Here is a 16,234-nt window from a genome sequence, read left to right as displayed (position 1 = left end):
TGCTTGTGTTCCTGCTCTGTGTCTCTCTCTGTCAAATAAATAAATAAAATCTTAAAAAATAAAAAATAAGCCAATTTGCTTAAAAAGCTTTGAGAAGGAAAGAGAACAACAGAGGGAATTTAGCTGTCCGGAACTCTCTGGATATGTTAGGAAGTTTCCTAGATAAAAACTTCTGAATGTATTGACAAGTTCTATTTCCAAACTGATGTAGCAGCTTAAAGAATGGCACATGTCAATTTGCTTTCGGACTCCCTGAATCTGGAACCCAGAAATGATAGCATTGTTTTTCATTAGCAATAGAGAGGAGAAATTCACTGTGAACGAATGATATCCAGGACTTCTCCAAAGTTCCTTAAGGTATCTGATGCTATAAGAGCATTGTCTACATCATCGCCCATGTACAATTTCTTCATCACGTTGGAACGTTCGGCCTTTGTCACTGTTCTCATGCACTATGTGTTAAGCGTTTCTGCGAACAGAATTTGCATTTTACTAGGGAAGATAATAGAGTTATGCAAATAACTGTAAGATGGGCAGCAAGGACAAGCAATTTTAGGATGAGCAAGGATGAGTAAAATTTAGAGTAAAGACAGACATCATGTCTGACTGGGATATCAGGAAAGATCCCACGGAAAAAGACTATGTAGTTGAGCCTTAGGAGATCAGCTAAGGCTGAGCGGGCAGGAAGGCCCATCATTTGGAATGACTGAGCAAAGGCACAGTAGTGGGAAAAATAATTCCAAGTTGTGTTCAAGAAACACCTAGGATAATAATTTTATTTAATCAGTGGTCTGTATGGGTCATTGAAGGAAGATAAAATGGGCTCTGTGTTGCGGAATGTCATGTCTTTATTTGTTAAAAACTACCAGAGTGTATGAACAAGATATAATCAAGACTCTGCTTTAGGAATATATTAGTGTGATATAAGTAGTATGATCTTAAAAAATTTATATGCATAGAAATGTAGGCTATACATTAAAGATTAACTGTAGTTAATTCCAAGTGGGGATATTATGGGTGACGTTCTTCTTTTTTGCTTACCTTTGATTTCAGTTTCTATACAATGAATACTTATCACTAGTGTAATAATGTTAATGTTTAATAAATTTGGTATTGTACAAGATAGATTAGAAGCAATGATGAAATTAGAAGCCTGGAGAAAAAATAGTGATCTTTTGATGGACTCTGGGGCAGAGAATGAAATATCCATGGAAACAACGGTATTGAAAGGAGAAAACTGTGTAAAGATACACATGGGGGCTGATGACTATAGTGTACAAGGAAAAAGACATTAAAAACTATAGCTCAGGGTTCCAAGTGTCTTTGGGTAAAATTACTGCGTAGATTGGAGAAGCCAAGAATTTGACTCGGGAATTTAGCAATAATGGGTTTCACTTTGTACATATTGATTTCAAGGTAGGAGCAGACATTCTGAGAGAAAATACCTAGCAAGCAGTTAAGTGTGGGCATTTCATTCATTCCTACTTCTCTGCCAAGCACTGTGCTAGGCACACAAAGACAAATGAGCCATACAGTCCCCGACCTCAAGAATGTATGCAGAATAATGGAGAAGACCCTATATAAGAAAGAATAACCCAATGATAAAAACAAGCCCATGGCACCACACAATAACACCAAGGATTAGCACAACGGAGTCAGGGAAAGTTTCTGGGAGGAGGGAAGGCATAGCTAAAATTTAAAAGAGGAGTAGGAATCAGATAAATTAGTGTGAGGGAAGAGAGGAAGAAAGAGTCTAGATTTACTGGAGAAAGGAAAGAGGAAAAGCATGGAAGTGTGGGGATCATAGCCTACAGTTGAGGTCATGAAGCGTAATATCTGGAGGTGAGAAATTGTGGGTGATGAAAACTGGGGGTCGTGAGGCTGGGGGCTAGATCTCCTTGACCTTCCAATGCAGTGGTGCTGAAGGAAGAACAAAAGGCTGGGGAGTGAGTTGGCTCCCTTTGTAAAGGAGATTGGACTTTATCTTATAAGAAGCAAGCAGCTCCTAAAGAGTTTTAAACAGGAGAGTGATGTGGCAGTTTAAATCTTGGAAATGGATCTGGGTTGCAGACAGAGAAACTGGATTTATTATAGGCTAGTGAAAAAGCAAAGTTCCCGATCGTATCAGCTTGATGTCACACAACTTCACTGAGCCATGACTGAATCGCTTGTCTTCCAACTTCATAAATAACTTGTCTGTCTCCTCACTATGTTCCCATTGAAAGACTGGTTTGTTTTTTGTTTGTTTGTTTTTAAAAATCACGATGAAAGTTATCTTTCTTTTCACTGAATGGCCATTATACAGTTATTTTACACATTTTTCTTGTATCCGTCTCTTTAGATAGACTTCAAACTTTTACCAAAAATAAAAACCATACATAATCCAAAATATTATCCTTTTTAGCTTCATCTTTGTTCATTCATTAAAAATGTACTGATAAGCAGCCATGCATCCGGTACCAGGGGAGGTGCTGCAGGGCATCAGGATAGTAAATGAAAAGCAAAAGTAGGAGTCAGCCCTTTCAGACTTGACAGCCTCATGGAAAAGTCCGATACAAGAAAAAACTAAATTTTAAATCGAAGTTCTGCAGTGTCAGCTGCAGGAACACCAGGAAGAGAGATTACTTTTGATTAGGAGCTTCCTGGATGAAGTGGTATTTGAGCTGAACCTTAATAGATAGATTTTGGATAAGAATTCCTGAAATTTATTTAGCACTGAGATCTGCCAGACTCAAGAACCTGAAAATATCCCGTATCTCTTTTCTGCAGACTTGTCTGATTTGATCCTTCCTGTTCTTAAGTTTCTGAACTTATTGGTCGGTCTTGAAAAATAGGAGGGGCTGTATACCTTAAATTTATCTAATAGACAAAATATGGAAACAATTGATTTTGCAGACCTGCCTGCTCTAAATCAATGAAGCACTGAAGCATTGAACAGGTAGGTTGTAACATCAGATAAGCAAGATATGCAAACCTAGCAGTTCTTAACCTTCCCTTGGTCCCAGAGAGTTGAAGGAGAAGTCATATACTCTTACCTCTAACAGTTTTCACTACAGCGGGGGGTGGGGAGGATGGGTAGCCTCGGGGGAGACCATGACACACGACACACCTACTCTGTTAACTTGCCAAATTATCAACTACCTTCTCTTTGATTTTATTATTTAATCCTACTCATGGAAAATAGCCAATAGTAAGTCTTCCTCTCTTGCTCTAAAACTCCCCATTCGCTGTGAAATAAACATTTTTGTTGACTGTGACTAGAGCACGATATGTCCATTTGCTTTTTGCACCTCCTCTTAAGCCCAGCTTCTTGCCCTTTCTAAAAACTGTTGCCTTATTTCTACATGTGTCTCAGGGCGACTAATGAAACCAAATTTTCTCAACAATCCCTAGAATTGGCTAGAATCTGTTTATAACATCTGAATTATTATGTTTTGCCAGAAGCATTAAAATTTAAGTTTATTCATTTTGAAATTATCCAACAAAAGTTTTCAAACTTATTCTTTTTTTCTAAGTGATATCTTCCTTTAAATTTTACTTTCAAAATTTTTTTTTTTTGATACAGCAGTCTGTTCCCTAAAATATCCCCCCAATTCTTCTCTCATTCTGTGTTGTTGTTTACTTGCTGGGAAGAGTACGGTCAGGATATTAAGCACCTGTTTTATTATCACCATTCTAGAAATCAGATTAGCATGGAAATTATTTTGATTTTTCGTAGTTTCACTTAATAATAGATTAAAAAAGGAAGCCACAGTAATTTTTTTTTTAAAGATTTTATTTATTTATTTGAGAGAGAGAGAATGAGAGAGAGCACATGAGAGGGGGGAGGGGCAGAGGGAGAAGCAGACCCCCCGCCGAGCAGGGAGCCCGACGCGGGACTCGATCCAGGGACTCCAGGATCATGACCTGAGCCGAAGGCAGTCGCTTAACCGACTGAGCCACCCAGGCGCCCCGGAAGCCACAGTAATTTATACCCTAGTCATCAGGCCAAACTTCTAACATAAGCAATTAGATAATGTTAATTTAAAAAATCGGAACAAAATGAGAACAAGAAAATAAGATTTTCTGTCTGGTAACAGTATACTTGTGATAACTCACTTCTTTCTCATCAATTTATCTTTTCCTAGATGTTACCACTCACTGGGGAGGCACATCACTCATAGAACTCTGTGATTGTATCTTTTACAAAGAAGCTGATGGTTGTAATTAGAATGTACATTAATTAGTGAATGGATTCTCCTTCTGATGTGTTTGAATCTTATCAATTTTCCTTAATTAGTCTCTTCTCTCCTGAGGGTTCAGAGAAAAAGGATGAAATCTCATCTATATTTATAAAGAAATGAAAATCATTATCTTAATAGTTTTTTTTTCTTTACACTATTTGGAAAGTAAGTATACTGGAAGAATCTTATTCTCTTTTCTTCAGATGGTCTTTCCTCATTTTTTTCTTCTAATAAATACAGAAATGCATCTCTCCAGACACACACACACACACACACAACACATACATCCCTACAGATTTATTTTACATATAATTTACGTAAAATTTCAAAGAAATAACGTTAGAATGCCTACTGCCTAAAGTTGTTTATTTAGCTTAATAAATTTGAACTTTAGCAAGATACTAAGAGGAGTAAATTAACTGATTAACATCAGGCTAAGGAAAGGATTTTGGAGTTCCTTTTCCATCTAAATCATAAGGTCACTCAATCAGATAACTTTGTGATTAGATGTGTCTTTTGGAAGGCCAATCTTCTAACAATGGATAATAGTCATGATGGTCAAGAAAAAGGGGGAAATTTAATGAGTGCCCCCCCCTTTTTAAGATTTTTATTTCTTTATTTGAGAGAGAGCATGAGAGCATGGAGGGAGAGGGAGAAGCAGACTTCCCACTGAGCAGGGAGCCTGATGTGGGGCTCAATCCCAGGACCCTGATATCATGACCTGAGCTAAAGGCAGACACCCAATCAGCTGAGCCACCCAGGCACTCCTAGTGAGTGCCTTTCAATGAAGACCTGCACTGTGCTAACTTTGTCCTCATAAGAATCTTAAAATCGCATGCAGATAGCTTCCCAAGGAACCCTCAGATCCACATGGCATCCTTCTCTACCTTGCATTCTGACCCAGGAGGCTGACCTGTATGGACTCTATCAATAAGCTCACTTGCCCTCTACTCTCTGGCAGGGTTTGACTGATGGGGAGGCCCAGCAGGACACTGGCAGGGGGGTAAGTCCAGGTTTCCCTTGGGTCCAGGCCCATTAAAGTCACGTTGGGCTACCTAAGTCCTTCAACTGAAGGCTCCAGCTCCTTTCAAAGCTGCTGAAATAGTAAGGGTTCTCCTACAGGGTTCTGAGAACTGTTTCTTGTCCTTGTCCTTTTGGCCCTGGGGATGTAGAACCCCACTGGTGCTGCTAGATCCGGGTTGCTACAGTAGACCATGGTGCCCCTAGAAACCACACCTTTTTAAGCAATCTACTTGTGGGTGATAGAAATTATGATATTTCTCATGGGCCACAGGTTTCCTGTTGGGATTCTGCCTGGTAAGGTAGACATAGCGTGCTACTGTATCTACCAATGATGCTTTATTGTACCTACTGATAAAGCTCAGAGAGGTCATGCAACATGGCTAGGGTCACCTAACTGGTGAGCCTGGACACAAAATGTCTAACCAAAGCAGGCTCTGTCTACCATACTCATGGCTGCCTGGCCATGAAGAAAGAAATCTACAGATACATATATGTGTCACAATATGTATGTATTAATATGTATCAAAAATACAGAAGATACATAAATGCATAATACATAAATCAGTATCATAAGAAAGTCACAGTTTTCATACTATCCCAAAGAAAACCTGACAGTTAGTAAAACTTACGTTGTGAACAGTTTGCCAGTAAGCTAACAGATCAAGTGCTGCAGGCACAGCATGCCGTAGAAAACACTATATACTGAAGCAATCTTGAGGCAGTCATTTTGACATGGTTTATAAAACAAGCCAGTGCTTTTTTCCCACCTTCTCTTTAGAAGACTACGTAAAAGTACAAAACAGCTATACTCCATTCTTCCCCGAGGTCCTTCCTGGGATAGGACCATGGATGAGGAAGAAATAGGCAGGGAAAGGGTTGGGAGTCAAGTAAGGGTGGGTGAAAATCAGATAGGTCTACTGCACACATTATTTACTTAGATATGAAAAATAATGTGATTATATTTTCTTGCAGCTCTTATGATACAGCTGTGTCAAAAAATCCACATCAATATGTCCTGCACTGCCAGCCTATGTTATATGAAATGCAGATCATCAGCTTTTTTTTTTTTAATATTTTATTTTATTTGAGAGGGAGAGAGAGCGCATTCAGGGGGGCTGGTTGTGGAGGGCAGAGGGAGAGGGAGAAGCAGACTCCCCACTGAGCAGGGAGCCCAATGCGGGGCTCGATCCCAGGACCCTGAGATCATGACCTGAGCCAAAGGCAGACGCTTAACGACTAAGCCCCCCAGGTGCCCCAGATCTTCAACCTCTTATAGGGACAGGACATTCTCATTATTGTCTTCTTCGTTCCTAGTTATAATATTTTTTAAATCCATAAATAACTAAAGATATATGTGTATGTGTACATATGTGTATATATATGTTACATCTATCTGTATGTGTATGTCTATCTACACACATATACATATGTGTGTGTATATATGCACACATAGATCGTTAAAGAGACAGATGTTTTTCTTCATTTCTTCTAAGTTAACAGCATTTAAATATCATTCTGTTTTTTACAGCTCATTAAAATAAAACAGAAACATTCAGATGATGAGAAACTACCTGTCTGTTACCTATTGGCAGCTAAAGTGACCAAATAATAATGTAGTCACTACTACCTCATTCATGGAGAAGACAGTAACATACAAATTTGAACCTTCACACTTACACAAAAAAGAATCGTGTGCAGACATGATCAGTATTTGGGACGACCCATATCTCTCCATGTTTGTGCAGGTCAGGTGAGGTGATCACTGTAAGTGGAAGATAAAATTAAAGAATGATTTTATTCTAAGTTACTACATCCCTCCTCTTAGAAATCTAAAAGCAAAAAGTACATGCACAAACTAACACATGAAAAATGTTCAACCTTATAAGCTATCAAAAGTGTAAGTAAAAACAATAAAATGTCATGTGACAATTTTATGTTTTAAACACCATCAGTGTAACAACAGGAAGGGAATCACTTGTATATTATCAAAAGCAAATAGTCCTGACTTGGAGACTATGTAGACAGAAAGCAACTTCGTGTCCTATATTAACTATTAAGGGTTGAAGACTTAAAAGGCAGTTAACGGTGGCTACTGGAACTCCCAGCACCAGCTTTTTTAGTCAAGGTCAGATTTTATATAGAAAGAACAAAGAAAAGCATATGATCTTGCAAATCACCTATCAATTTGTCTACTTCAAGTTCAGAATAGAGGAATAATTTCGGTGTAGAAGCAGAAAGACCTGTTGGGTTCTCTCCTTAGTGCTTGGTTCATCTTTCACATTTTTCATGGTATTATACATTCAAAAACCAACTTAAAGAGGAAGGCGGCATATTCACAAAAGAGATTTGCAATACTTGATCAGAAAAATATAATTACCATTCTGGGGTATCTGCCAAGAATAAAATACAGCACTGTCTGAATTCTTGCCAATTCTGCTTTGTTTTTCACCTTTACGATCTCTATTGTACCTGTTTTCCATCTGTGCCCTTAGAGAAGGTCACAAGGAATAATGCTTTCACTAACCCATGTTGAGCATTCTGGAAATATAGTAAAATCCTTAAACACAGATAACATAGAGAATTAATGCTATGAGGTTGGTAAAACTTTCAACTTACCTTCACATAAGGCTATGCATTTTAAGTTACGGCTTTGCAGGAATTGGGACTGCTGTCCTTTTTTCTGTGACTAAATTCCAAAAGAATTTAAAAATCAGAGTTGAAAATAGGGCAGTTGCTCAAGTGAGAAAAGAACTCATCATCATTAAAAAATAATAGCCACTAAGATAGCTCCAGATTAGGGGGGAAAAAAAAAAAGGCCTATCTAGACTAGCAGTAATATCCTTGAATTCTTTAATGTCAAGCTATATTTGTTGTATCATTTAATTTCTGTACATAACCATTATTAAATCACTCTCAAGATAAGTGAACTAAAAACGCTCAATTAAAGTTTAACAGCCTCACATCATAGAATTAGAACTCAAATTTATTTTTACTGGAAGCCCGGCATCCTCATTTCAAGGGAAACAAAATTAAAATTGCATGATCTTTTCAAACATTACAATCAGTTATTCCAGATCATCTAACTTACCTAAAACCAACCCACTTTTACAGCACCATTAACTAAGCTACAGAGGTTACCAGAAAATCTCATGGAGAAAATCTGTAGTTTTGTTTTTGTTTTTAGGTATTAGGTCAGCTATACTTTTTTTCCCCCCTTATTTTAAAAATCACATTACTCATTAAGTAGATTTCTCATTTGTCCAGAATGGTTGTTTCCACTGAAACAACAAGGGATCTGTGCTTGGTCTTTTCTCTGCCTGGAATGTTCTTTCTCCCATATGGCTCATGCATTCACTGCCTATAGGTCTCCGCAAAATAACCTCAGACGGAGTGTTCTTTCCCGGCCACCCCAGGCTACACTCATTCTGGTCCCACCTTCCATCCCACGGTACTCAACAGCCCATTCCCTTGACTTTTCTCCATTTTTCTCTACCATCTAGCATTCTTTCTCTCTAAACATACATTTCATTTATCCATAGCCACTCAATAGAATGGAGGCTCCCTAAGGAATTCTCTATTGTGTTTGGTTCTATTTTTGATTTGTCACTAGAACCCACTGCCCAGGAATCTCTAACATTACAGTAGGAGCTTAATAAAGACTTGCTGAATATTGACTGAATAAAGGCGTTTCGATTATTACATTTTAGGGTCGGTTTTACACCTTTGTGAGTAATGGCCGCTTAAAATAATTCTGCAGACTTAAAACGCCTGAGTGCTTATTGAAGCCCTGCTGGCTAAGGAAGCCCAAGCTCCCTCATCCCATCAGCCACTCGAGTCACTACGACACCTGTGATGCACTGTTGCTTTTACTGCTGGACGCCGGCTCATCTTTGGCTGTCACCTTCTGCTTCTTGTTCATCCCTGAAAAACACCAGCAAAATCATAATTGAGGGACAAAGCCGGGTGGTACCCCTCAAATACGATCCAGGGACACTGCAAAGTTCCACTGGAGGTGAAGACCTCACTGCCTCGGGCCACGGATGGCCACAGTGGGCTCCGGGAGGAGCAGCTGCTGTGCCCTGGGAAGTCGGTGGGTTTGGGGAAGTCCCGAGGGTGTTAAGAGTGTAGACAAGCCAGCTTGGTTTTCTCTGTACTGAAGACAGGGATAGGAAGTTCTCTTGCGGGACACCTGGGTGGCTCAGTCAGTTAAGCGTCTGCCTTCGGCTCGGGTCATGATCCCAGAGTCCTGGGATCGAGTCCAACATCGGGCTCCCTGCTCGGCAGGGGGCCTGCTTCTCCCTCTGCCTGGAGCTCCCCCTGCTTGTGCTCTCTTTCAGTCTCTCTCTCTCCCTGACAAATAAATAAATAAATAAAATCTTTAAAAAAAAAAAAAAGGAAATTCTCTTGCATAAAACTGATTGATAGAGGGCGCCTGGGTGGCTCAGCCGGTTAAGCGGCTGCCTTTGGCTCAGGTCATGATCCTGGAGTCCCAGGATCGAGTCCCGCATCGGGCTCCCTGCTCAGTGGGGAGTCTGCTTCTCCCTCTGACCCTCCCCTCTCTCATGCTCTCTGTCTCATTCTCTCTCTCAAATAAATAAATAAAAAATCTTTAAAAAAAACCAAAAAAAAAACTGATAGATTTAGAAAATTCTTAAAACTTGGTTTTAAAAGGCTGGTAGAGCTTAAACTTTCATCCTTACATCTGGTTAGTAGAAGGAGAAGGTAAGGAGCGGGAAACATGAACAAGGTCAGAAAAATACGTTTATACTGAAACTTAACTTCATGAGTTGTTGATCTATATTTAATTCTGTGTAGAATTTACTGTATCGTCTAATAAAGAACATTTATGCAAGTTCTTTTGTCTGTGATCCTCACAAGTTTGGAGCTTACTCTGTTAATGCCATGACTTTTTACTGTGACAGATTTTAGACAAAACAGAACTAAGATTCATGTCTGTTTTAGAATAGATAGATATTTTTCTATACTTCATTTGGAAATGCCCATCTACTGTCCAGAAATGGAGAAGTATGTTGATCTTTTTGTTGTTGTTGTTGCTGTTTCAATAAAGGCTTGATGAGAATGAATGAATTGCAAATGGTGTGGATGTAACTCTTTCAAAGTCAGAAATATATCCCCCAAAGGGGCAGAGGTGGAGAAGGTCAGGCTGAGGTACAAGGCCAAGGGTTTCAGATGTGCACTTCTGGGAGAAGGCAAAGGCTGTTATCCTCAGAGAGGCTGTGCCGCTCTCTACCCCCTTCACTTGCAGCCTGAAAGCCAACTACGAAGCTACTTTCACAGTACTTGATGACTTGGTATGTTTTTCCTTATCAGTGCTGAGGATGTATTTTCTTAAACTGGTTTTATTTTAGTTTTTTATTGTGTTACGTTTTAATGAGATTTAGAATCTGATTTATGCTGGTTTTAATTTGTTTTCTCCTTTGAATTATATTATTCTATTTCCTATATTATCTTATTCTTCCTGGTGTTTCTTTTCTTTTTTTTTTTTTTTAAGATTTTATATATTTATTTGTCAGAGAGAGAGAGAGAGCACAGCAGGGGGAAGAGGCAGAGGGAGAAGCAGGCTCCCCCCACTGAGCAGGGAGCCTGATGCAGGGCTCAATCCCAGGACCCTGGGATCATGATCCGAGCCGAAGGCAGACACTTAACCGACTCAGCCACCCAGGCATCCCTGGTGTTTATTTTCTTAGTGTTGTTTTGGCATATTGTATTTCAAAGATCGTTGCAATAATATTTCTCAAGCCATAGGCTTTTCTACAATGTGACTTTGCCACATTTTCCTTTGGGGACTAATTCCCCACCCCTCAAAAATGCAGGGGCTTGTGACTGCTGTGACCCATAGCATATGTGGGAAGTGCCACCATGTGACTTCTGAGGCTAGGTCAAAAAAGGCCTACAGGGCGCCTGGGTGGCTCAGTTGGTTAAGCGACTGCCTTCGGCTCAGGTCATGATCCTGGAGTCCCTGGATCGAGTCCCGCATCGGGCTCCCTGCTCGGCAGGGAGTCTGCTTCTCCCTCTGACCCTCCCCCCTCTCATGTGCTTGCTCTCTCTCATTCTCTCTCTCTCAAATAAATAAATAAATAAATCTTTAAAAAAAAAAAAAAAAAGGTCTACAAAGTCCACCTGGTGCTCTTAGGGCATGTGTTCTGGAAAAGGTTGGGGTGGAACCCTGAGAAACAACTTGCTGTGGTTGAAAGAGCATGAACGCAGGCAAAGCGATTAGATGGGCCTGGTTAACATTTACCTGGTGATTAGACCTCTCAAGATATCCTTTTCTATAATAGAGCATCTTAAGACTTACTAACCAGGTACCACCAGAATGACATCTCCTGAAGCTGTGTAATATAATTATATAATTGCCCATACACACGAGCATGCAAGCAAAACCAACTATATATGCAGGTATACGAATATAAAAACTTTACAAGTCTGAAGGGAAATACAGAGAACACCAAGGTTGGGGGAAAGGAGAAAAAATTTCACTTGTTACTTTACACAGTTCTATGTAGTTTCAATTTCCTTCTTTTTTTCAATTTCTTTATAAAAATGAACATAATTACTTTATGTTTAAATACATTAAGATATTGCTCTAAAAAAAAAAAAAAAAAAAAAACACCACACCAATCATTGCAACATATTCCCCCAAATTTAAAAGTGCAAAGAAATCACCCCATATTCCACCACCTGAGGATAAGGAATGCTAATAATTTCATGATCTTTCTTTCCATATTTTGAATTTACCAGGCTCCTCTCCAGCACAGGCTTTCAATTTTTTCCAAAATAATTTTTTCACACAATTTCACCAAATAAGATGTCAATAAGTAGGTTGATTTTGAGGGTGTTTTTCTAATCCTAAATTCTCCATACTGTTCAAAATGTCTTTATACGATATCTAATAATCCAAAGAAAGAAGTTGGCATGATACAGAGTTACATCCCAGGATAGTGAATTACTACAGATGAATAATCAGTGTTCTACAGAATGCTTTGCAAATACTACATTCTCAATAGTTACTTGTGGAGGGGATAAATGTAGAAACTACTGAACAAAATGGAAATTAATTTTGAAATTGAAAAAAACCACATATTCCACTTTATATACTAGGGTAAGTATTATAAATTCGTCCTGACATGTGAGCTTTGTTTTCGCTTCTGACATGAATCAAATGGATTAAATGCAAATATATCAAATAAGCTTCAGTCACCTGATATACAATAAAAATATCAAAACCTCACACACTTGAGGTTAGAAATGAAACACGAGCTTACCTGAGTAACCAAAAGATATGCTTGACATTGGACTAAGATAGATTCCACTCCCGTACATTGCACCGTGGAGCTAAAAGGGGAACAGGTGGGAGAGAAAGTAGACAGTCAATGGTTTCAAAGGTTAATATTTTACAAAAGAAAGGAATCAGTCTCATGTTGGGAGGATTAACTCTTAGAAAATTGTAAGGCTCTTTCCTAAAGTCTAATGTGAAAATAGTAGTATTATCATCCTTGTCTTCAACATTCAGTGAGTTGATACGTGAAAAGTGATAGCCAGAGAAAAAATCCCTGATAAAGGTTTTCCACCCCACCTATGAAAAAGACAGTCACTTATTATCAAGTACTATAATAGGTTTTTATGTTAATGACTCCAAAATATTGAAAACCGAACAGGCTGAATTATACATGACAGAGTTTTGATGAGGACGCACATGCTAGTATATTAACAAAGTAGCCTATTTAGATTTTCATTATGCAACACTGTGATCCCATTCCTATCTCCTTTTAGGTTAACAGTTTCATTAGCAGAAACTCTTCAACTGGTCTAAGAAACTACTCAGAACAATTAAAATTCTCTCTCATTATTTCCATGTTCTAGGGCCCCTGTACCTTATTTAGTATGAACTGAATACTAATTCAGTAAGTGTGTGTTTATGGACATTTACATTTAACTGTATCATCTCAACTGTCATCGGGAGTGTGAGATCCAGCACACGCGACAGGATTGAGCATCTCATTTTCTGACCTCTTTCCATCGTCAGATGAAAATTAGCTGAATGAGAGTGAGGTGGGGTGTTGGAGGCGACGGGCATAAATAAAGATGAGCCCTATATCCACGATACCCCGCTAACTCCCAGCGCTGCCACGGAGACCGTGAAACAGGCAGCAGATGGCTCTTTGGTGTCCAATCTCCCTCTTGCTGATTCTTGGCCTTACCTTTCCTTATCCTCAAGTATCCACACTGGGGCAGTGCTCAAGAAATCTGTGTTGAATTATCAGACAGAATGCTTGTATGGTTTTACTTTCTGCATGATAATTTTCTTCTACTGAAGTTCAAAGTGATTTTACTGTTTTCTCATAGGGAATTCAGTTTCTTTTTATTTTCATCCCTATATGGTGTACTGGTCAATTCTGCTTCAGTTATTTTATGAACATTACTTACGCCTTTTAGAAATTCTATGTAATTTTTAAAGCCCACTTGCTTCCCCTTTTTCACGTAATAAAAAAGCACCAGGATTGCTTACTGAACTCTAACACTAAAGAACATATGGTCTTGTTAAAGCATTCAGAAAACTTACCTGCAGTCTAGTATTAGAAGCAACAACCAGACCATTCCTCAGGATAGAGTGCCAGTTTTCAATGTGTGAGCCACTAAAGCACAGAGGAGGGGAAGGACAAAGCAAAACCAAACATTAATAATCTAGATTCTAAAGTGGCCACAGTATAATCAGTCATGTACCCTCTGAAAGTCTTGAATTTCCAAATCAAGTATCGGGCAGTGGAATGTTCAGGACTAATAGCCAACTACTAAAAGAATGTTTTCCTCCCCACACACTTCTGGAAGATCGAGGGGAAGACATACCCCCATCAACAGGAAGCCATACTCACTGAAATGCAAAGGTGCTTCCAAAGAGTTTTTTAGCAGCTCTAAAATTAGATTCTTTGGCTGGTGGACTGCTGAGAAGAAGGAATTGATGTGGAGTGTGCATAAACTTCAGTTGCTGCCATTTAAAATAATGACAAATGAAAACATGTCAAAATTAACATATAATCACACTGATGACAATTTCAAATTTTACTCGTTTAAGAATTAATCGAGATTCAAGCCATACTAACTTACATTAACAGGACCATTCATTTAAAAAAAACAAAAAAACCTGCATAAATGATAAATCATATGGAGTTGCTGATATGACGGGTAATTTTTTAGGCTAATGGAAAAGGAATAGGAGACAGACAATCCAAAGTCATTTATATTTAGCTTTGGAATACATTCTGTAATCATGTCCAAGCAGATCTGCCTTCTTAATTATGTTTCTTTTTAAGGCTTTTATTATTGAATTCCCTAAGTATACACTCGTTACTCAACTGGGGAAATATCTGAGTTGGCTAAGGAGAAAAGAAAAGTTAGTTCAAGATTTTAAAATTGCAAAAATTATCATCATCACGCTTTATTTGCATACATTTATAAAACTGTAAATTGCCTACATTCAAATACAGCTCCCCCCCTTTGTTCATGGAAAGAAATTAAAACAATCTTTTGAATTAGTTGCTTGACGAAATTTTCTAATTGCTGCCCTTTCACTTAGGAATATACTTATATAGGAGTACAAAATAAAGGAAATATCGCAGTTTAGAGATTCACAGACAGGAGAGCTGAGAGTTCGGATACTGCTCTTCTTTGTTTTCGATCAGAACTGAAATCAGAGTCCATCAGCTTCTTCCTTTATTCTGTAAGCATATTAAGCCGAGAAGGCAGTATCTTCTCCACTTTGGGAAAGTGGGGCTGTGCCGACAAGAAACTGACAATGCTAAAAAAGCACATTACCTTTTTCTGGTCAATATCCAGATTCTTGCTATCACTTGTGGAATAACTAAATGACTTCATACTGACCCTTCTACTTACTTAAAAGGTCAGGGCAGCAGCCTGAATTTGAATTTGCTTTCTTGGGAAAACTCGGAGCTGGTGTACATACAGTAATTTCAAACTGAAGAGTTAGGCCTAACCTGAGATTACTTCAATTTCCTGGAGAGGATGCCTAAAAATCACAGGGGTCACTTCTCCCAACCAGTCAGGACGCTTCCCATTTCTGTATGTATATGTGAAAAAACAACTTACCCTGTTAACTGGCAGTTTCACAATATGTGACCTATTACTTGAAATAACCCTGAAATTAATTAAAATAGTCCATCAGTCACAAATATATGCCAAATATATTTTACGTTTTTTTTTTTTTCCCTTAGTTGGTAAGTGATCGGAACTTACGTTTGCTGTGACATTAACTAAATTGAGTAAGCATTTTACTTAATTACATCACTTTGCTTTGGTTCCTGAAACAATTTAAAGAGCTTATGGAAAGAAAAGGATAATATTTTAATCTGAGAACGAAGTAGTTCCTTAAAACCTGAGAGATAATGATTTTTAATAATTACAACATGAACATTTCTAAGCATACTTTCAAAGGATGATCCCCTAGATGCAAAGCTGATTCATACATCTGCTTCCTTGGTTCTTCCCTACACTGTCTAATTAAGAATGAGTTTCTGTGAAGACCTTTTTCTTTCTTAAAATATTTGAGGACGTTTGTGCTGATATATATACAGTGGTATATACACAAACTGTTATTCACCATATTTAGACACTGAGGTTGAAAAAAATTACATTCAGGTATCTGAAAGAACTAATTATTTTTATGTTTTTCAGAACAGAAAATAATAACTACGGAAAACTCTAAAAAAACATTTGGGGAAATTTTCTTCTCCTTGAAAGAAGAGTGACTAACAAGCTGAAGGAAATGATCACAAATAATTAAAAGTTAACAATCAGGTTGACTACTGGGGGTGGGGGTGGGGGTGGGGGAAGAGACTAGATATTTGAGATTTTTACCTTCATTGTGAATATGATTTCATGTGAGAATGTAAAAAATTACAATGAAAACCTTGTGTTATTCTACTCAAACAGAATTTTAATAATAGAGCATT

The 16,234-nt window shown here is 38.3% G+C and overlaps 1 protein-coding gene across 5 annotated transcripts in view; it reads right to left on the bottom strand.

Moving 5' to 3' along the window:
• PARP8 (poly(ADP-ribose) polymerase family member 8) overlaps nt 1–16,234 on the bottom strand; it is a 167,805-nt gene that overhangs the window by 8,358 nt on the left and 143,213 nt on the right. For 4 of the 5 annotated variants that reach the window (XM_081826111.1, XM_081826109.1, XM_081826112.1 and 1 more), the window contains 7 exons: nt 15,372–15,420; nt 14,141–14,253; nt 13,831–13,903; nt 12,533–12,602; nt 9,094–9,167; nt 7,863–7,932; nt 6,924–7,008 (listed from right to left, as the gene is read on the bottom strand). In XM_081826111.1, the coding sequence (XP_081682237.1) occupies nt 6,924–7,008; nt 7,863–7,932; nt 9,094–9,167; nt 12,533–12,602; nt 13,831–13,903; nt 14,141–14,253; nt 15,372–15,420 (534 nt within the window). Of the gene's footprint in view, nt 1–6,923; nt 7,009–7,372; nt 7,734–7,862; nt 7,933–9,093; nt 9,168–12,532; nt 12,603–13,830; nt 13,904–14,140; nt 14,254–15,371; nt 15,421–16,234 lie in introns of those variants that run through there. The other variant, XM_081826110.1, reaches the window with a different exon arrangement.

Source organism: Leptonychotes weddellii, chromosome 7, assembly GCF_054177405.1.
Source record: "Leptonychotes weddellii isolate Sample4059 chromosome 7, ASM5417740v2, whole genome shotgun sequence".
In the NCBI taxonomy this organism is placed as follows: domain Eukaryota; kingdom Metazoa; phylum Chordata; class Mammalia; order Carnivora; family Phocidae; genus Leptonychotes; species Leptonychotes weddellii.
This window is presented reverse-complemented; position numbering and strand designations above follow the sequence as displayed.